Source organism: Eulemur rufifrons, chromosome 16 (genome assembly GCF_041146395.1).
Source record: "Eulemur rufifrons isolate Redbay chromosome 16, OSU_ERuf_1, whole genome shotgun sequence".
Classification (NCBI taxonomy): domain Eukaryota; kingdom Metazoa; phylum Chordata; class Mammalia; order Primates; family Lemuridae; genus Eulemur; species Eulemur rufifrons.
This window is the reverse complement of record NC_090998.1, coordinates 86,749,534-86,770,908: the sequence shown is the minus strand read 5'-3', so window position 1 is coordinate 86,770,908 and position 21,375 is coordinate 86,749,534. Positions and strand designations below refer to the sequence as shown.

The window sequence follows — 21,375 nt, the reverse complement described above, 5'->3', positions numbered from 1 at the left end:
ATGCGCTGGGGACAGGCCTGGGTGTTAGTGGGGGTGTGTGTGACCAGATGGAGGTGTCAGCGCTGTGGTGGGTCCCGTGTGAGGTGTGGTGTCGGTGGTGTAGGAGGGGAAGAAAGGCCTGCGCCCCTTGGACTCTGTGTGCATCTAGGCCCCTGTTTGAGGGTGACTGTGTGTGTGTGTGTGTGTGTGTCTGTGTGTGCGCGTGTGTGCCGCCCCCAGCGTAGGAGGCAGATCTTTATCTGGCCTCTGGGTGCTTCAGGAGTTTCAGGCTTTCTCACAGCCTGGTCTCGCTCCGCCTCCCCAGCCCAGGCCTTGCCCTGCATCCTCTGCACAGGAAGTGGGCTGGCTCCGGGGTTTGGTCTTTGCCGGCCCCAGCCGCTACCTGGGCCAGAGCCGAGCCGGGCCCTGGGGAGATGGCCGTGGTCCCAGCAGCGGGCAGGACTGGAGAGAGCACGCTGCCGCAGCCCCATGTCTCAGCCAGGTGACTGCCCCGCCCTGCCCCCGCCCTGCCAGGGACCCCTGCCTCCCTCCTGGCCCATGTGGACCAGCCGGGGGGCTGGGAGTGAAGGTCATGGGAAGACTTTGGGCTCTGACTCAGTTCCCCTAAACGTTCCTGCCTGAGCTTCCGTCCCCCATCCTCATCCCCCTGGGGACGGGATGGGCCCAGCTCTCTCGCTCCTGGGGGAGGAAACACTGGTCCCCAGTCCCAGGCCACCCCTCCTTCCCAGCCTGCCCAGGGGGAGGCTGGGGCTGCTCTGGGATGAGAGGCTGTGTACTGGGCCCCCAACCCAGAGGGTGGAGGAGTGGGAGAAGGGCTGGGTGCCCAGAGAGGGTGCAGGGTATGGATGAGGGAGTCAGGAGTCCCCCGCTGACCTCTGAGAAGTGGGGCCCACGCTGGCGGAGGCGGGGGTCCCTCTGTGCAGACCGCTCCTTAAGAGGCTTGTGGGGCAAGGGAGAGGGGTCCCCTCGGAGAGCTGACTACGAGGTGAGCTGTGCTGGGAGGTCTCTGGGAGCCCTGGGCTGGATGCCAGAGCCTGGGGTTCCAGTCTGGGTTTGTCCCTTCCTTGGCTGTGTGACTGACAGGTCAGCAGCGTCTCCTGGCGTTGGGGATGGGAGGGCTGCCTGGAGCTCATGCCCTCTCCTCTCCTGGGCCAGGACCTCCCACTCTTAACTGTGTTTGTAGAGCCCCGGGGGTGGAGTGTGGGGCTGGGCTATCCCCAAGGGTCCCCTTCCTTCCCCCACAGCCAGGGTCTCATGCCCAGCTGGGGAGGTGCCCCTGGCGTTAAGCAGCAACAGGTGAGCCTGTGTGTGTGTTGGGGGCAGGGCTGGAGATGGCCAGAGAGGGTGAGGGGAGATGGGAGAGGGGCCCTCCGTGTTCAGAGGTCAGGCGGGACGCACCATAGGCTGCTTTATCATCCTGCCCACCCCCCCGCCACCACACCCCCCACGTACCAGCGGGGGCCCCAGACTGTACCTAGCTGAGCTCGAATCCCAGCACTGCCGCTGTCTAGCCTGGGCCAGAGGCTGGCCTGTGCCTCGGTCTCCTCATCTGACAAGAGGAGTGATAACAGAGCCCACTCGGGGGGTTGCTGTGAGCACTAAATGCTGTAATAGCCCCAAAGTGCTCAGGCAGCGCTGGGCGCAGGGAGAGCTGTCATCGCCAGCCGCTGCCAGCCTGACATCAGATGACCTGGGCCGGAGCAGCCCCGAGCTCGGCTTTTGGCCTCGATCAAGTGGGCTAAGAAGACCCACCTCACAGGGTTGTGGTGGGGACACGATGGCTTTACAGCCATGAGGGGCTGGGTGGGGTGAGGACTTAGGGGGACGGGTGCTCAGGTGCAGAGGTCCTGGGCTTCACTCGCTCTCACCTGAGGCTGGGCCTGTCCCTTGCTGTGTGACGTGAGCAGGTTCCTTAACCTCCCTGAGACTCAGTTTCTCCTTGCAGAATGAGGGTGCAGCCTCGCTGGCTGCTGGGAGCCCCAGCTCTGGCCCCCCGGTGCCCTCTGCACCGCCCTCCTGCTGGCCCTGCCCTCTGTATGTCCCTGCACCCCTTCGGCTGTGGGTGGCAGGAGTGGACTCCAGATGTGCTGTCCCCTGCCCGGCTCACCCCTTTGCTGGGCCCCGTGGTTTGGCGCTAACCTTCCTTTGACCTTGCACCCTGTGCTCCCTGCCTTCTTCCTGTCGCCCTGGGGCTCTCTGCCCAGTCCTGTCCTGGGCATGGGGTCATCCTGATGGCTGGGCCCTACCTGGGGCGACACCCTCACAAAGGATTGGCCCCAGAGCAAGGCTTACCTTTGCCCTGTGCTATTGGAGGATCCAAAGGAGGAGGCAACCAGCCCCCAGCCTGGGAGCTCGCCCTCCGGTGGGGATGGCCGGCCGGGCAGGGCGAGCCCACGGGCACCTCTCTGGGCTCCTGCCATAGCCAGGACGAGCACCGGCCAGGGACCAGTGCCAGGGCAGGGAGGCCACCAGCCTCACCCCTGGGCCCGGCGTCTGGGCAGGGTGGAGCCATGTGAGAACGGGCCTTGGGCTGGAATCCCAGCTCTGCCTCCTACCATGTGTGTGATCCTGGGTGAGTGAGTGACTTGGAGCCTCAGTTCCCTCATCTGTGATTAGTGAAAACACCCACCCCGGGTGCCGGGCAGATCAGGTGAGCGAGTGTGTGCGAAGCACCTGGCACAGGGCCTGGCCTGGTGAGTGTTGCTGCTCGGTCCTCAGTCGTGTCCACTGTCTCGGGAACTGCCACGGGGAGGTGTGTCTGAGGAGGAGCGGCGAGAGGGCCCTGCCTGGGCTCTGGGCAGTCTGCCCCGGCACACGCTCCAGGTCTGCCTCTTACTAGACGTGTGAACTTGGGCAATGTGCTTCACCTCTTCGTGCCTCAGTTTCCTCATCTGGAAATGGGGCTCATAAGCGTATCTCTACCAGATGCTCTCATTGCTGCTTTTAGAGGGTTTAAACAGAGGCTGGCTCAGAGTAACCTGTCCCTGGATGGTTTGGGGTGTGGTTAAGGGGGCAGCAGGGTAGACTGGAGGGGGGCTCTAACCCCAGCTCTGTGCTACGGGACCTTGAGCAAGTCTTTCCTGTTTTGGGGTCTCAATGTCCCCAACTGCAGAACAAGGGGTGGGCTTGCTCAGGGAGCCCTTTCAGCTCTGACAGCACGCGGGTCCTCAGCTCTCATTCTCTCGGCCATCAGTACCTTCCTGCGACACCTGTCTTGGGACATGGCACCCAGGGTGCTGGGTCCCTGCTCCATGCTGGCTCCGATGTCAACTATGAGAAGGCCCAGTGCCACCCAAACAGCCCTGCTTTTTCTGCGGTACTGGAGGCCTCTGACTGCATTTGTTCATTTAACTGCACTTATCGAGCACCCACTGTGTGCCGGGCCCTGTACGCAGTAGTCTGTGCAGTGCGCACACTGCTGGCCAGCCCTGCTGCCGTCCGCAGGGAGGAACGAGGGGCTCAGAGGAGGAGGCCCTCACCCTCCACTGGAGAAATCAGGGGGCGCTTCATGGAGAAAGAGAGAGGGGGAGTTTGAAATGGGCCTGGAAGGATGGCAGGATGTGTAGGGGTGAGGAGGGAGAGGGACTTGGGAAGGCCATTGGGAAGACAAGCCTTGGCTTCCTGGCTGCTGGAGCGCTGCTCACATAGGCAGGTGGATGTGGCGTGTGCGCACCCTCACTCAGGTGCGTGCACCTGCCGCTGTGAAGGCAAAGGCCGGAAGGACTGGCTGTCCGGGTCTGGGTCCCAGAGAAGTCTCGAAAGCAGGAATTTAGGCTCTGGTTGTAGACAGGCCACTGCAGGTTTCTGGGCAGGGAGGGGGGCTTTGGGAAATGCAGCCAAGCGCCTGCAGAAGAGCCCATGCCATCGCCCAGGCTGGGATGGCACTGCGCTGGCTGGGAGGGTGGAGAGGGAGAGACAGCAAGTTGTCATTGGGCTGTCCTGTCTATAGGGCATCCTGGCTGGCTGGGTGTGGGGGCAAAGGGGGGCAAAGAGCATAGACACCAGGACAACAATGGCGCAATTGTCCCAGACCCAAGAGTCAGGCGAGAGGAGAGTGGGGGGTGAGCTGGGCTTTCGCTGGGGGTCCCACAGGCCATTGGGAGGGAGATGGAGGTTCGGGGAGGTGCTGAGTTGGAGAAAGGCCCTTGGAGCTGAGGGCTGGAGCCAGGGAGACACTCAGAGCGAGAAGGGAAGTAGGGGAGAGACAGCCCCGGTGGGGGAGCCTAGGGGAGGGGGAGGAGGGCAACAACACTTGGCCACACTTGGGATCAAAGGGCATGGGGTTGGGGGGACACGCCACCTCCTCAGCGCCTCTGGACTCACCTGATTCTCCGTCTGCCCCCCGACTAGAGCCACCATCGCCTCTCTCTGGAAGCCCTTCCTCATCTCCCTGCCTCCCTAGCCCACTCTCCACCTGCTCACTTTCCCCACTCCCCTCCCTCACCCCCAACAAGCTCCTGCAGGGGTGGGGACAGCTGCGTGCCTCTCCTTTGGGCTGAGCCGGAGTTTCCGTGGTGGGGCTGGAAGCCCTCTGAGAAGAGTCTCTGGCAGAGACGTCTTTAGCCACTGGGCCTCCCTCGAAGCCCCCTTGGGGGGACAATAGTGCCTTCGCTGAAGTGGGAAGGTGGCTGGCCAGGCCCCAGGGGCTTTGGCAGCAGACATTTCCGGGTGCGGATCTTGGAAGACAGGGACAGGGACGATTGTCTGGGCTGACACCTATAAAAGCACCGGTCAGGGCCCGTGTTTAACAGATACTCAGGGAAACCCTGGCTCCTCCTGCGAGGCCGGGTGAGGGACTCCGCGTTTCTTTTCCCCCTGGGCGGTGACCTGGCTGGGCTGCCCCTGCGCAGCCCCCAGGGACCTTGCAGGCGGGTGGCGAGAGGGTGTGTCCAGGGTCCTCCCCTCGCTTTCCTCGTCCGCAAAGTGGGAACAACAAAAGTGCCACCTCATAAGGTATTGGGAGGATTAGATGAATCAACACTAAAAACAGCATCCTCCAGGTGTGAGGTATTATTGTCATGAGATTACTATGTGATTTCCCTTTTGGAGCTAAACACCACGTTCCTGTGTTTGCCTAATGCTCCCCCCGCTTCCTCAGGGCTGGATTTTAGGACCCGCGTCACAAACAGTCCATCTTGAACACGGAGGGCCTCGAGGTGCCTGAGAGCGTCTGACCCCGGAGTGAGACTGGGGTGCAACGGCCTCCTCGTGCCCCGCCTGCTCCCCCTCCCCCCGGCCTCGTCCTTCCAGGCAGGGGGCTGCTGGGCTCCCTCCTGCCCCCAGAGCCGCCAGAGCAGGGGGCAACCTCGCCCTCGGCGCTCTTCAGTGCTGAAGTCAGAGCTCCTGTCGGCAGCTTCTCTTTGCAAGTTCACGTCTTGCTGCCTTCAGACCATTCCGCTCCCTCGAGGGAGCGTGCCGGGCAGAGGCGGGGATAGCCTGGAGCCCTGGAAGCCCCTCTGGCCGGCTGCCTCCAGCTCTGTCCGTATTCATTCCATCTTCTGTTCATTCCATATATTTTTTTTTTTGGCGGCTGCTTACCATGTGCCAGGCACTGTTCTAGGAACGGGGGACCTGATAGTGGACAAAGCACAAAACCCTCCCTCGCTGTGCTACGTGACTATGTGTGTGTGTGTTTGAGTGTGTGTGGAGAGAGCGAGAGAACAAATGCATAAATAAGCACATCGCACCGCGATGAACAATGAAGTACTGTTTAGAGAGGGTGAGTAAGAAAGGCTGCCTTTTTATATAGTCTGGTCTGGGAAGACCTCTCTATGGAGGTGACATTTGAGCAGAAACTTAAAGGAAGGGAGTGCGGGGCAGCAGGGCAGGAGGGCAGCGGGGCAGCAGGGCAGGAGGGCAGCGGGGCAGCAGGGCAGCAGGGCAGCGGGGCAGCAGGGCGGCTGGAGCGCAGACCCCGCACCCCGGGGGCAGGGCCCAGCCTGCCTCTGGGGCAGCAGGCCCTGGGGTGAGTATTCACCTGCTCTCTCCCCTCCTCCTTCCCCAGGGCTCACTTCCCCTGCTCCACCCTGTGGATGTGATGGCGGCCCCTGCCCTGTCCTGGTGTCTGTCCCTCCTCATCCTCCTGCCCCTGGCTGCCTGTCGGGTATCTGCAGCGGTGAACGGTGAGGACCCTGGCATCTGGACAGCTGTGCTTCCCCTGGGGGAGGAGGCCAAGACCCTGCTTCTGGGCAGCAGGTCCCTGAGCAGGGCAGGAGGCAGGAGGGGAGGGGACGGCAAAGGGGGCCAGAGCTCGGGCATCCACCTCCTGCCTCCCACCCCCTCCCTGCCCGCGTGTTCGCACACACCGCTTTCTCGTCCCCGCCCTGCCTGGGTCTGCTTGCGTGAACTTGCAGGCTCTGGGGCTCAGTGTTCTCCTCTCTGTCCCACTAATCCCTTCTCTGCCCACCAGAGTTGCCTCTGGCAGGCACGGGGTGCCCGAGTAGGGGTGGCAGGTGTGCCGCAGAGGGCCGGGGGATCCCTGCAGCCGGCCACTCACACCTCGCCTTGCCCGGCAGACACTTCCCAGCTCACCTGCTTCTACAACTCGAAAGCCAACATCTCCTGTGTCTGGAGCCGGGACGGGGGTCTGCGGGGCATCTCCTGCCACATCCAAGCCCAGTCGAACAAGCGGTGAGTGCAGAACCTTAGGAAGGTGGGATCTTATAGTCGTGGACTTTCAGACTCTCGGAATCCTAAATACTGGACTCCGGGGATCTGCTCTTACAGAACCTCGGACTCACGGGACCCACAGCCTCCTAGAACCGCAGGAGTTTGGGAGCACGCCTAGAAGTGAGGCATTGTTCATGAGAGTGTGGGAGTCAGATGTTTAGGCTCCTGAACCTGGGTGGGTTCAGGTGACGGTGCAGGGGCTGGGGACAAGCTGGACAAGGTGGTTTGGGGACATTGGGCTCTGCGCCTGCTATGCCAAGGCTGGACTCTACTTCAGAGGCAAGCAGGGGAAGAGAGGGTCTCCCCAAGCTTTTGAAGTGAGCAGCAATTATGAGAGACCCACAGGCGGCTGTGGGGACAGGGGCCTGGGAGGGGGTTGGGGCGCTTGGGAGCTGGGGCGTGGCTGTGATCCACACGTCCAGGTGGCAGGTTAGGAGGGTCTGCGCCCAGGCAGGTGTGGTGGGGGGCAGGCGGAGGGCAAGATCACAGAGGGGTGGCTGGGGCCGAGGTGGGGTCCCTGGCGTGTGGGGCAGCGGGGAGCGGGGAGGAGGGGCAGAGGCGGGTGTGGGCCCTGGCTTCTGGTGGTGTTGATTCCTCGGGGCTCCAAAGGCTGAATTAAGGATCTGTCTGCTCAAAGCCTGTGGAGCTGTGGAGGGCTTCAGGGCAGGGAGGGCCACGTGCCTTGAACTGGTTTGTGTTTCTAGATCATTCTGGCTGCCACAAGGCCAGGCTGGGATGAGAAGGGCAGGCAATGAGGACAGGAGCACTGTGGAGCAAGAGGGCCCGGCATGGAGTTTCCCCCACCCCACCTTACTGCCTGGGGCCATCCCGAGAGCAGAGACTGAGAAGGGCCCCTGGGGACGGGTCCCGTGGGCCAGCTCTCTGAGTCCCTCTTTGTCTTCTAAGGAGTTTCTTTTGTTCCAGGTCGTGGAACAAAACCTGTGAGCTGGTCCCTGTGAGGCGGACATCCTGGGCCTGTAACCTGATCCTTGGAGCCCCAGATGTGAGTAGCCACCCGGGGAGGGCGCATGGGTGTCCTTCCAGCTGCAGCCAGTCTCCGGGTGGGCTGGGTGCCAGGGAGGAGCGGGGGCCCGGCCGCCCGCTGGCAGCTGCCTGGGGCTGAGGCCGCACCCAAGAGCACCAACTCGGGCCTGACCCCGGGCGAGGGAGGCTGGTGTGAGGCACCTGCCATTCTGCCTCTGCCCCCGATGCCTGCCCTGGGGGTCCTGGGACACCCTGTGTCCCTTATCAGGTGTGGAGAGCACTCCGGTAACCATGACAACCACCACACCCAGCTCTTCCCAGGGTCTTGGCAGGCAGGGCAGTGCGGGCCTAACAGTGGGGATCACAGAGCAGGATGTTCCAGGCCTGGCTCTGCCTTGCGCCAGCTGGGTGACGTTGGGCCCCCTCTGTGCCCGTCTCCCCTTCTGTAAAATGGGAATAAGAATGGTGCCTACCTGATTGGCTTATTCTAGGGCTAAAGGACTTAGAATGCCATCCAGAACAGAGCCTGAACTCGGCCCTGTCGTCAGCGGGTCCCCACACCCCGTAGGTGGGCACCAACACTGTCCCCTTCTTACCCATGAAGCAACTGAGGCCCAGAGAGGTGTGGACCCTGCCCACGGCCGTGCAGCCAGGGAGTAGCCGAGCTGGGCCCAGCCTGGCGTTTGACCGTTGCCCTAGGCTGCCTCTTGCAAAGCGCATGGCCGTGTCCATATGGGAGTGCGTCAAATGAATCCTGGCGGCAGCGGGCACCAGGGACGCCCAGACCACGTTGTTCAGCCGTGATCAGGTTACACGTATTCTCAAAGGGCAGGAGAAAGGGAAGAGGGGCCACGCCGTGGAGCTATGAAAGCGCAGCCTCTGGAAGCAGATGCTGTGCCCGTCCAGGGAGCTCTGCGGGTGGCCTGGCTTCCCAGCCTGGCTCCACCATTTCCTGGCTGTGTGACCTCAGGCAAGTCCCTAAGCCTCTCTGGGCTTCAGTTTCCTCAGCCAGAGGATGGGGGTAGTAATAGTGCCCATGTCTGAGGGTGCTGAGAAAATTGAATGAGCTAAGGTGTGTAAAGGGCTCAGCCTGGCCCAGGGTGAGTGCTCATAAGAATGCATTATTGGCAACAACAACAACAATAGTGATGATAATACTGTTGTTATCTGGGAAGATGTGGCCACGACAGCAGCTGTAAGAAGGCTAGGGTAGAGTCCTTGGGCTGGAGAGGAAGGAATTGTTTCCTGGCTGGCAGTGTGGGAAACTCCGATGGTCGGGTTTACGCATGGTAGGTCTTGTGCGGGTCAGAGGGACTGTGCCCAGGGTGCTGGACCTGAAACCACCCCCTGGACCCCAAATCCTACCCACAGACCTGCTGGCACAGTGGGAGGCTGCCTGGGACTGCTCGCCCTGCAGCCCTGGGTCAGGCAGGACAGGCCAGGACTCAGAGGTGCAGTTGCTTTGTGGGGCTGTGGACGCAGGGCGGGGCTTGGAACCTGGGCGCCCCTGCTGACCAGCGGGTGACGCTGGGCAAGTCCTTTGACCAGTGTGAACCTCGGGCTTCTCACCCACCGTGGGATGGACTGCTGTGTGCATCAGTGAGATTAGTGGCACCTGAGCAAGGACTGCCCACAGGATACACTCAATACCTGGGCATTTCCTTCCAGAAAAGTCAGGATGCGGGGAGGAGATGGGGAGGGGAGACTTTCACACTCAAAGCCATGAAACAGGTACAGTTCCAGATCTGCACCTTTTGGGGGCTCACCTGCTTGCATGCCCCTTGTGACAGGGAACTTCCTTCCTCCCAAGGCAGCTCATTTCACTTTAGATCAGGAGTTGGTAAACTATGGCCTGTGGGCCAAATCCAGCCCACTGCCTGCATTTGTGAATAAAGTTTTATTGGAACACGGCCATGCCAGTTGTTTACATGTTGTCTGTGGCTGCTTCACAGCACAATGGCAGAGTTGAGTGGTTGTGACAGAGAACATGTGGCTGGCAAAAATAGTCACACCTGGCCCTTTACAGAGAATGTGTGCTGCCCCCTGCTTTGGATGGCAGGGGTATGGAGGGCTCCCGTCCTCCCCTGTCCCCCCAGTGGCTGTCCCCAGCTGCTGGCCGCTTCATCCCTGCCCTCCTGCCCCTGCAGTCTCAGACGCTGACCGCCGCTGACACTGTCAACATGAGCGTGATGTGCCGGGAAGGGAAGCGGTGGAGCCTGGTGACGAGCCAGGCCTTCAAGCCCTTTGAGAACCGTGAGTGGGGAAGCCAGCGTGGGGCTGGGGCAGGTCTGGGCCCCTCTTTCCCTGCCTTCCCCTCTGGGATCCTCCCTGCTCTGGTCTGTCTCCCCACCAACCTCCACACTCACATCTGACCAGCTCGCTGCCCGCTGCCCAGGGCGTGAAGTCCTGGCTCCTTCCCCTGGCGTTCAAGGCCACTCAGGATCCAGCCCTGGCCCTCCTCCCCAGCAGTCCTCCTCTCCGGCCTATATTTCTGCCGCAAAGGCCAGCTGTCCAGACTCGCCTTGCCCGTCCATGCCTCTGAGCCCTCGCACATACTGGTCCTGCTGCCTGAAAGGCTTTTCCCACCTGGAGAGTTCCCACTTATCCTTCAAGGCTCAGAGAAGAGTAGCCTTTTCCAGGAGACCTTCCTAGACTCTCCAGGCCCTTGCACCTCCTCTTTCAGGACATTTATGTCCTGGGTCATCACTTCCTGATGTAGGTCTATCTCCTTCGCTGGGCTGTGAGCTCCTTGAGGGCAGAATGTCTGCCACCCCTGTGTCTCTTTTATGAGCACCCAGCACTAGGTCTGCTCAGGAATGCTCCGGGAAGGTTTGTTGAATGACTCAGTGCCTGCCCTCCATGCCTGACCTTGGGGACCCTCTCCAGGGAAGAGGTGGGATAGAAAGTGAGATCCAGACAGGGTTCAAAGTGCAGCCGCCTTAACTGGATGTGATCTGACTGGTGGACCATTTAACATATCAGAGCCTCAGTTTCCTCGTTTGCAAAATGGGGATAATCGGAGTCACCTACTGCTCAGGCTTGTAAGACATCTCTGAGCCCAGGCACAGAAACTGCTTTGCGTGTCGTCAAGACTCGGTAAACAGTCACTATTTGTGTAGTTCTACAGAGCCTCAGAATTACAGGAACTTAGATCAATTTAACTTCAGAACCATAAAGTGTTATAATATCACATTTAGAATGAGTGAGATGATCCTCATGAAACTCTGAGGGCAATGCTAAGTGCGGAGGAAGGCTGCCCTGACTCATTCATGCAGCAGATACTAGGCCAAGTGCCAGGTGATGTTCTGGGCACAGTCCCTGCCCTCAACAAGCTCACAGTCTGGGGGTGGGGAGACAGAAAATGAATAAAGACCCCAAACCATGTATTTAACAAGTCAGGTGGTGATAAGTGCTGGGAAGAAAAATAAAACGGGTGAGGGGGCTGGCGAGCGGTGGGTGGGCAGGGCAGGCTTCTCTGCACAGGTGAGGCTAGAGCAGAGGCCTGGAGGAAGGGAGGGCACAGCCTGAGTCTGGGGGTGCGGCGGGCAGAGCGCAGGGGAGGGGAAAGGGCACGTGGAGCATCACCACCCAGCGCCCGGCTTCCTCTCCTTCCTCCATCCTGTCTCCAGTTCGCCTGATGGCCCCGGTCTCCCTCCAAGTCATCCACATAGGGACCCACAGATGCAACGTCACCTGGGCCGTCTCCCACTCCTCCCACTACATTGAAAGTTACTTGGAGTTTGAGGCGCGGACACGGTCCTCAGGCCAGAGCTGGGAGGTGAGTACGTGGCCCAGTCCCACTTGCCCCGACTCCTCCTTCCTGTGCTGGTCCCTTCTGTCCTGTTCACACTCATCTCAGCGAGGCCACCTCAGCCCCAGGTAGACAGGGGGCGCCGAGTCCCCCCACCCTCCGTGCCCCTTCCGTACTGCCTGGTGCTGCACACTCCCTCCACGTGCCCCCTCTAACCCTGGGGATCGGCTGGTGGCGGATTCCAGGCTGACACCCCACAGGATTCCGGAGGCCGGGGAGCCGCCCCTCCGCACGGCTGTGCCGGCTGCCCCGTGTCCATGGGCATCCGTCGCTTATCCATTCACTTACTCGTTCCTTTATTCGCTCGCTGGTTCACACCACACGTATTTACTGAGCACCTGCTCTGTGACGGGGGATGAGGGAGAGTGGAGGGCCAGGCTGGGAGGCCTCCTGCTGGCAGGAAGCTCACCGGGGGTCAGGCAGCCAGCAGACACAGCAGCAGGAGACTGCAGGGTGTTGATAAGTTCCATTGAGAATCTGAAATGGGATAAGGAGTTTGAGAGTGGCGGGGCAGCTCCTTCAGCCTCAGGTGGCCAGGGAAGGCTTCCCTGAGATCTGGGTGTCAAGAAGGAGCTGCCCCTGCAAAGACCTGGGGAGGGTTTTGCAGACAGAGGGACCAGCCACTGCAAAGGCTGCAGGCTTGGGAGGGGAGGACAGAAGGGGAGGGGACCAGAACGGTTCTGGAGGCGGAACCAGCTGATTGGCAGCCGGCTTGGGATGTGAGGATGAGTGAGGAGGAGGGGTTTAGGACAGCCCTGGGGTTTGGGGCCCCAGCAACTGGGGGGTCAGGGAGGCTTTGGGTGGGAGGGGAGGAGGGGTTGTGGCCGGTGCAGATCAAAGGGGGTGCTGCTTTGCTCAGCCTTCCGGCCCAGCCAGGGGAGGCGACGTGGGCAGTGGGGACCTTTCTGCCCTGACAGCCCCATCTCTGCCCCAGGAGGCCCCCCTGCTGACCCTCAAGCAGAAGCAGCAATGGATCTGTCTGGAGACACTCACCCCAGACACCCACTATGAGCTTCAGGTGCGGGTCAAGCCCCAGCAAGGTGACCACACGGTGTGGAGCCCCTGGAGCCAGCCCCTGGCCTTTAGGACAAGGCCTGAAGGTACTGGCAGGCAGCGGGGGTGGCTGGCCGGGGGAGGGGGACTGGCTCTGGGAGCAGCAGGTGGGGGAAGAGCTACGGTGCCCCTCCCTCCTGGGGGCTGCACTGTTCATCTCCATCCTTCCTTATTAGCTGGGGGGCCCTGCAGGGGGCCCCTTTACCACGGGAGCAGGGGCTCAGTGAGCGGGTGGGACATGCCCACGGCCTTGTGAGTTTGGGGTTTGGGCAGAACAGCTCTTTTCACTTTTTTCCACCCCGAAACCTCAAACTCCTGGTTTCTGCCAGGGCTGGGGGTGGCTGCTTTTGCCTCTCGGCCCCATCTGTAAGATGGGTACCGCAACCCCAGGGCAGGGCGGCTGTGATAAGGCATGCGATGCCCCTGTCACCTGGCATGCAGCAGATGTGCCGGGCGGCTGTTCCGTCAGCACATCTCACTTTGAGTTCCCGCGTAAGTGAGCCCTGGGTTCTCCGTGTGGTGCACAGAGGAGGGCGGAGGGAGGAGCATGGCCGGGTGGAGCTGAGGCTGTGGGCCCGCCAGGTGGGCCCAAATTATTAAAAGGATTTGTTTTATAAAATTTGGATTCTGTCAAAAGGCAGCACTCAAGGATTCAGAAGGCCACATGTGGCCCCAAGGCTGCATCCCCACCCGGGGTGTCATTTCATTTTAGCATCAAATCAGGCTTCCCAGAGAACTGGAGCGGAACCTAAGCAGAGCCCTGCCCCCGAGCCCCGGGGGAACAGGCCTGCTGGCAGAGCCCAAACCGACAGGGTGACTGGGCAGGGCACTGAGCTGGAGGCAGGGTGCTGAGTGACAGGGTGAGTGAGGGCCCTTCTCTAACCCTCTCCTTGCTGCTCCTCCCACCCCTGGGCAGCCCCCAAGAAGGAGACCCCGCCCCTCCCTTGGTTCGGCCACATCCTCGTGGGCCTCGGCGGTGCCTTCGGCTTCATCATCTTAGTCTCCTTGCTGGTCAACTGCCGCTACGTCAGGCTGTGGTAAGAGCGCTCTTCCCTTCCTCTCTGCTCCCGTCCACCACGCGCTCCGACACTCCTGTGCTTCCCCTGCCCTCCCAGGAGCCCTTCCTGCCCAACATCCCCTCGGGTGGAACGCCAGGGAACCAGCCCAAGGGGAGCAGGGTGGCGGGGGAGCCCCCTGGGCCCTGCCCAGAGCATTTATCTCTGGACTTGAGGACGTGCATGTGCGCACGTCAGCTGTCTACGTGTATGGGTCCTTGTGCGTCCATCTAGGTCTGGGCATTCATTCATTCATTGTTTATTTACTGAGCACCAGCCCCATGCCAGGCACAGCACAAGGTGCTGGGAACACAGTGGCAAGCCACACGCATGTGTCCCAGCTCCATGGAGCGCAGGGCCCAGTGGGGAGGGCAGATACATATTGGTCACACTTGTGTGTGACGGCACACCAGGAGCAGGCTGGCGAAGGACGGTACCAGTGCACAGTCTCCCTCAGTGTCCACGGGGGCCTGGCTCCAGGACTGCCTGAGGACACCAAAGGCCACTCAGTGGATGCTCAAGTCCCTGATATAAAATGGCACACGTAGTATTTGCACATGACCAATGCACATCCTCCCGGATACTTTAAATCCTCTCTGGCTTACTTATAATACTTAATGTAAATACTGTGCAAATAGTTGTTATATTGTATTTTAAAAATTTGTATTATTTTTTATTGTAGTATTGCTATTTGGGTTTTTCCCCCAAATATTTTCAATCTGAGGTTGGTTGAATCGTGGATGCAGAACCCACAGATGCAGAGGGCTGACTGCGTTAGGAGCAGACAGCAGGGAGAGGAGCCTTGCTTGGCTGGGGGTGGCCAGGGGGAGTTTCCGGGGAAGTGAGGATTCTCTTCAAATCCGAAGGAGAAGCTTAGCAGATGGCGGGGGAGGGGAGGGGGAGCATCCCAGACAGGAAACGGCATGTGCAAAGGCCCTGGCAGGAAGGAGGGAGGAACATCCCAGGAACAGGGTGCATGCAGAGAGGCTGGTGTGGCCAGAGATCAGAAGGGGGTGGAGGACAGGGCTGAACTTGGGCTGGACCTGTGGGCAGCAGTCAGGCTTTCTGGGGCCGCGGGGCTGTGCACGAGGTGGCCCTGGGAGGTCGTCTGCAGGAGCAGGGCGAGCTCAGCTTTGCGGGCTGTGGCTCTGGCTCTTGTGTGGACGGTGGCCTGGCGCAGGGCAGAGTGGTGAGGAAGTGATGCTCCTACCCAAGGAGCTGCCCGCTCCTCTCAAGAGGAGAGACGCACTTTGCAGTATGCAGGTGTGCCCACGTGCACCGTCTCCCTTGACTCCAGGGCACCGGGAAGGCGGGAGTCAGGGGCTGCTGTTTCCTTTTGACTGATGCCGGTGTGGGCCAGAGAAGCCAGCCGACCTGCCCAAGGTCACACAGCCGTGACTAGTGAGGCCGGGGCAGGAGTGCCACTCTCCTGACCCCCGTCCTGGCATGGTTCTGAGCAGTACCCAGCGCCGTTTCCCCTTTTCTCCCAGGAAGACAGACACGCCTCTCCCACCCACGTCCTCCCCCAGCTCCACGCGGGCCTTCAGGGGAAAGCTTCTCCCTGCTGAATACCTTGCTCCCAGACAAGGGGAGGGATCCCCTCACCCGCATCCCTGCTCCCCTTCAGTACACGCTTAACCATGTCACTCCCCTGTTTAACACTCTTCAGAGGCTGCCCATCGCACCTGGAACACACCTTGACTCTTGAGGGCCCCCCTGTGTGGAACCTTTGTACACATCAGAAAATGGTGTACCTGTCTCCAGGCAGAGGCATGTAGGTCCTGGGCACTAACTTGGCAAGCAGAACATGGGCCGCAATTCAGCCCCACTCACCATCCCCACCCCACAAAGCCAGATGATCTTGGGCAGTGCACAACCTGAACCACCATCCATGGCAATCATAACTAGGCCTCTCGCCTCCCTCCCTCCTTCTGGTTCACTCTCCTCTAGCCATCTCCATCCCTGACTGCTCTGGCTTGTGTAGCTCCCCCCTGACCCCGCCACACGCACGGACCCCCGCCTCTCCATCTTGTGTAGCACTCTGCTGTTTGTCTTCACAGAATGAGTGGTAATGTTGCACACTTGCTTTGTGTCTGTCTTCCCATCAGAATGGCAGCTCCTTGAGAGAAGAGACCTTCTCTGTTGGCCACTCTGTGTCCAGTGCCCAGCACAGCATCCTCCTGTAGTGGGCACTCTATCGATATGGGCTGAATAAATGAACGAGCGTGGCATGGCTCTGTGCCCTGCCCTCACACCTGTGGGGCAGATGGCAGGACACCGTGGCCTTCCTGCTCTCACCCCTCCCTCCCTCCTGTCTTCTGTGCAGGCTGAAGAAGGTTCTGAAGTGTCACATCCCAGACCCCTCGGAGTTCTTCTCCCAGCTGAGCTCAGAGCATGGAGGAGATTTCCAGGTAGGAGTCTGGAGTGGGGGACAGGGCTGGGCAGTGGTGCGAGCAGGGTGGGAGGCGGCATGGGAGTAGCTGGTTTGGCACTTCGTGAAAAGAGACAAAATGCTGAAGCAAGCAGCCTTCTGGAAGGCGTGGCACCTTCCCTCTGAGCCAGATGCCTGGGTTCTAATCCCAGCTCCACCACTTCCTGGCTGCGTGACCTCGGGCAAGTTACAGAACCTCTCTGTGCCTCAGTTTCCTCACCTGTAAAATGGGGAGAAAAACAATGTTACTGTGTGTATTGCCCTGGGAAGTCTGCCTGGCACACAGTAAGAGCACAGGGGACCCTCGCTGGGACTACTGTCACCAGTCTGCTGACCCCGCAGGGCTTGCCAGTGCAAACCCTCTCCACCCCGCCCGCTGAGCACACAGGCTCTGCAGGGTCAGTATTTCTCCTGCCCCTGCCCAGAATTCCCGGGCACAAATACTAACAAGTCCTCTAGTGACTTCAAGTCACAAAACATAGATTCATTTTAAAGGCGCAGGCCCACATAGCAGTAACACCCCAAACTCCATTTTGAGTTGTCGTCTCCCCCCACCCGCAGCCTACACCTGCTCCAGGCAGGACGCCTTAAGAGGAGAGAGCAGTGAAGGGCTGGTTCTACCACCCTAGCTCCACTCCAGGCTCCCAAGATTGGTGCCGAGGTGGGGGCAGGGGGCAGGAGGAGTGGTCAGGGGCGAGAAGGCCATGCCGGACCGGGGGCATCAGGTGCCAGCTTTGCAGTTCTCCACCAGGGCTGATCAGGGCCCCTGCTGGAATTCTTTGGAAAACTCCCAAGACTAAGGATCTCTTACCTACAGTGCTCTTGATGTGGGGGAATGTATCTCCTTAAAATTCTTCCCTCAACCATGCAGGTAGCGAGGTCCCCATCGATACAGGTATCCAAGCAAGGCTTGGCTGACCGTGTGTGAGAAACCTGGCAGAAAGGATTCCATCATCAGAACCACCTGAAAGCTGGGTTGGGGGCTGGTCTGGAGGGAGCCCTCCTATTGCACCTGGGACCCCAGCTCCAGGCCACAGGGCCTGCCAACCTGTGCAGGGGATACAGGCGTATGCGTGCGGGTGTGGGAGTGTGGTGAAGGGGCGCGAGCTTCTCCTGGGCCCCATTCAGGGCCCTGTGGGCAGAGGCTCAGGCCCAGGAAGTGACTGATCACACAGCCCCGCTGGGGCCCGGTGAGCCCCTGGGCACCGGCGCTGGCCATAGGCCTGGCCTCTCCCTCTTCTCGCTGTACCCTCCAGCTGCCGCCCGGCGGTGCCCTCTGCCCCCTGCTCCAGGATGGCCAACCTCGCCGACCCACACTTCTCCTCCCTTCCTAGCCAGCTGGCGGTCTGTCTAGCTGGTGGTCATCACTGGTGTGCCCTTTCTGTCTCTCCCGTGTCCCGCTTTGGGGCAGGGGTGGATTTCATGGAGCGGCGTGTACATGTGTGTGCGGGTGTGTATGTGGGACGGCCGGCTCAGCCCCAGGGACTCCCGCTGGGGAGGGGAGCCAGGGCGATGCTCTGCCGGTCCATTGCTCCATCTGAAACACAGTGACTGGACACGGAGCACAGGGCAGCCCGCGGGCCCGTCCTCGTGCCGAGGGCTCCCAGGACAGAGGGCAGTCGGGGCTCTCAAACTTACCATCGCCCCCCACCTCTGCCGTGTAGCCTGCATTTTACCCCGTGCCAGGTGTTTCCACGCCCATTTTCTTATTTGACATCTCCCTGCGACCCAATAGATAACAGGGAGGAAGTTAGAAAAGAGGTGGCTGAGTGTTGTGGAAATTGAGGCTCAGAGAGGTGCAGTGGGCTGCCCAAGGTCACACAGCTAGTGGGTGCCAGGGCCGGGGCTCATCCCACTCCTTACCAGGGCTCTCTGGGCTCCCGAGCAGCCGAGAAGGGCTCTGACCGGCGCTTTTCTCTCTGTGCAGGGAGGGCATGGGGGGCTGTGGGGGGTGCAGGGCACGGGCGGGACAGGTGAACTGGGGGACCATCAGCTCCCCACCAGAGACGTTTCCACCGCAGTGAGCAGGGACCTGGGTCCCAGCTCTGCCACCAGCTGCGATCGGGTCTGAGACACGTCCCTTCACTGGGGACTCAGGAAGTGAACAAGATGTGCTCGGGGCCCCTCCTGCCTGGGCGTTGGTTGGTGGATTCACACGTTCGTGCTAGTCCCCACCGGACACAGAGGATTCTGTCCTTTGCTGTCTCCCCAGCACCTAGAACAGTGCCAGGCTCATAGCAGGTGCTCGACACACAGTCACTCTTGCACCATTCCCAGGCATGTGGCGCTGGCAGCGGGTGCGTGGGGGGAGCGTGCGGTACAGTCAGGGAGGGCTTCCCGGAGGGGGCAGCCCTGGAGGGGGTTGCTGGAGGTGAAGAGGAGTTAGGAGTTTTTGTTGAGTATGGAGGAGGCCCCACTCACCTCCTGGCCTTTGTCCTGGCAGAAGTGGCTCTCGTCGCCCTTCCCCTCATCCTCCTTCAGCCCTGGCGGCCCCGCGCCTGAGATCTCCCCGCTGGAGGTGCTGGAGACGGATGCCAAGGCCGCGCAGCTGCTGCTGCTGCAGCAGGACAAGGTGGCCTCGCCCTCGCCCTCCACCAGCGGCCACTCGCTGACCAGCTGCTTCACCAACCAGGGCTACTTCTTCTTCCACCTCCCGGACGCCTTGGAGATCGAGGCCTGCCAGGTGTACTTCACGTACGACCCCTGCACAGAGGAGGAGCCTGACGAGGGCGCGGGCGGGCCTGGGGTGCCCGTGCAGCCTCCCTTCCCGCCCCTGCAGCCTCTGTCGGGGGAGGACGATGCCTACTGCACCTTCCCTCCTGGGGAGGACCTGCTGCTCTTCTCCCCCGGTCTCCTCGGTGGCCCCAGCCCCCCAAATACTGCCCCTGGGGGCAGTGGGGCCGGTGAAGGGAGGCTGCCCCCCTCCCTGCAGGAGGGAGTCCCCGGACACTGGGCCCCTCAGCCCCCGAGGCCTCCCACCCCAAGAGCTCCTGACCTGGTGGATTTCCAGTGCTCCCCAGAGCTGGCACTGGGAGAGGCTGGGGAGGAGGTCCCTGTCCCCGGCCCTGGGGAGGGGGCCGGTTTCCCCTGGGTCTGCCCTCCTGGGCAGGGCCAGGACAGAGCCCCTACCTCCCACCTGACTCCGATCAGTGATGTTTACCTGTCCCTCCAAGAACTCCAGGATCAGGACCCGGCTCACTTGGTGTAGACAGATGGCCAGGGGTGGGAGGCAGGCAGCTGCCCGCTGTTGCACCAGGCCTGAGGAGGGCCCAGTTGAGGACTCTGTGTCCTTGAGGCTTGTCCACTGCTGAGGGAACTCAGTGTCCAGTTGCCTCCTGGACATCTCCACCCAGATGGCCCCCAGCCCCGCACACTCGGCCCATCCACTTCCAAACCTCAATTGCTGCTCCCTGGTCCTACTGCCCAAGCCAGGAACTGCGGAGTGGTGGGGGTAGTTGACTCCCCACCTCCCTCTGTAATCACGGAGTCCCATGAGCTTTGTCTCTGGAGCATCACTCTGTGCAGCCCACAGCTACTTGCTGACGTCAGTCCTCGTGGCTCTCCAGGGGTCTTGGCCTCCACCTCCTCCCTGGGTCTCCTGCCCTGGCCTCACCGCCTCCCAACCACCCTGCACAGGGCAGCCAGAGCGTGCTTTCCACGACACAAACATGGCCATGCTCTCCCCTGGTGCAAAACCCTGCCGTGGCTCCCCTCTGCCCTCCGCACCACTTGTTGGCCTGGCACTTGCCCCTCCAGTGTCATGTTGGGACATTCCCTCCTGGAACCCTCACAACAGTCCTCCTGAGCCACGGGGGCTCCCTCCCACTCCCACACCTTTGCACGTGTTGTTCCCTATGCCTGGTGTGCCCTCTCCCTCATCTAGGTGACAAGTTCCCCTTATCCTTCAAGTGTCGGTCCCACTTCCCCTGGAGGGAAGCGCTGCCTCCCTTAATGTGCCAAAACTTCCAGCGTCAGCGCTGGAAGGAGAAGCTCGCAGGGTCCCAGGGTGGCTGGAGAAAGGGGCTCTGTCGCTTCTCCCTTGGGATCTCTTAGACCTCAGAATGCTTGGCTGCTGCGTCCTTAATGTTGTGGCCCAAGTATGGACACAAATGCCCTCATCAAGCGGATGCCTGCTGGATCATTTCACAGGGCCTTCACAGGCGCCTGAGGGAAGCGGCTGGAAAGCAAACCCTGGGGGCTGGCAGCCCAGGCAGCCCAGGCAGCAGCCCCTCCTAGTGGCAGGTCCTGATGCCACCAGACGAGCCCAAGCTGGGGCCCCTCCCGCTCCATCCTCCCACCGAGGGGTCTCCTCTGCCCCCCAGGGGCTGGCGCACTGGCCTCCAGAAGGGCAGCTCCACAGGGCAGGGCCCCATCGCGTTCCTTGGATGACTTAATGGACTCTCCGGCCCCACCCTGCCCGGGCTCCCTGCTCCGGGCTGCCTTCACGCAGAGGAGCCGAGGTCCTGCACGCGGGTTCCGCCACCACCCCTCCTCTTTCCTCTGCCCCGAGCACGGATCACACCGTGACGGCTGTCACGACCTTCTGCCCCAGGAAGGCATGGACTCAGTCCCAGCTAACTGTGACTCAGGAGTGCTCAGTGCCTGCACTTACAGGCCCTGCGCCCGGCTAAGTGGGCGCCTGACCACCAGCCCAGCCCCAGGCTGACCGGCAGCCTATGAGGGGGCTTGGCATGAAGCTCTGTCCAATCAGGGAGGCCAGACCTGAGCTAGCCAATCAGATCACCTCTCATTTGGACTCAGGGAGGCCCCTGGGAACAGGTGCTTGAGGCCAAGGTCCCCAGGAAAACGTAGGCAGGAGCTGAGCCACCTGAGCAAGGGACCCTGGGCTCCCGCTAGAGAAAAGCTCCTACGGCTGATGCGCTGCTCATCATTTGGTCCGGATTCTTGTTTCCCCGATGCCCAAAATAAACTCCCCTTTCTTGAGGTTGTCTGAGTCTTGGGTCCTTCCCTTGGAAAGAGCTTAATTACCTGGCGCCACCTGCCATAGGATGCGGCATCTTCCAGGCCACCGGGCTCCGCGGTCCCGGCCTGCGTGTCAGGCCTGCGCCGCGTGTCCACGCCTTTGCGGTGCGTTCTGGGGCAGACTACCAAACCGCTCTGCAAGTCAGCGTCCGCATCCCAAAATACTACTTGCCTGCTTCACTTTGAAGAGTGCTCGGAGGGTTACGTTTCTCAAGTCTTGGTCATTTATGAGATATATATTTATATATATCTCTTAATGATTTGGGTGTACTATCTTTGTTGTTATTTTCCTAATCTTTTTCTTCAAATCAATTCAAGTTTTTGTTTAAATGCATTTATTTAAGGAAAGATCTTTATATTGCTTCTGTAAATGGAAAAGCAGATTTTCA

At 60.8% G+C, this 21,375-nt stretch overlaps 1 protein-coding gene across 1 annotated transcript; it reads left to right on the top strand.

Annotated features, from left to right (window-relative positions):
• The first annotated feature begins 435 nt into the window (after positions 1–435).
• Positions 436–21,052, top strand: IL2RB (interleukin 2 receptor subunit beta). The gene is made up of 10 exons (XM_069490045.1): positions 436–481; positions 6,005–6,122; positions 6,516–6,630; positions 7,594–7,672; positions 9,801–9,906; positions 11,283–11,431; positions 12,399–12,564; positions 13,434–13,554; positions 15,899–15,983; positions 18,447–21,052. Exons 2-10 carry the CDS (start codon positions 6,038–6,040, stop codon positions 19,209–19,211), a joined length of 1,671 nt encoding a protein of 556 aa, XP_069346146.1. The 5' UTR covers positions 436–481; positions 6,005–6,037; the 3' UTR covers positions 19,212–21,052.
• Positions 21,053–21,375: the final 323 nt, after the last annotated feature.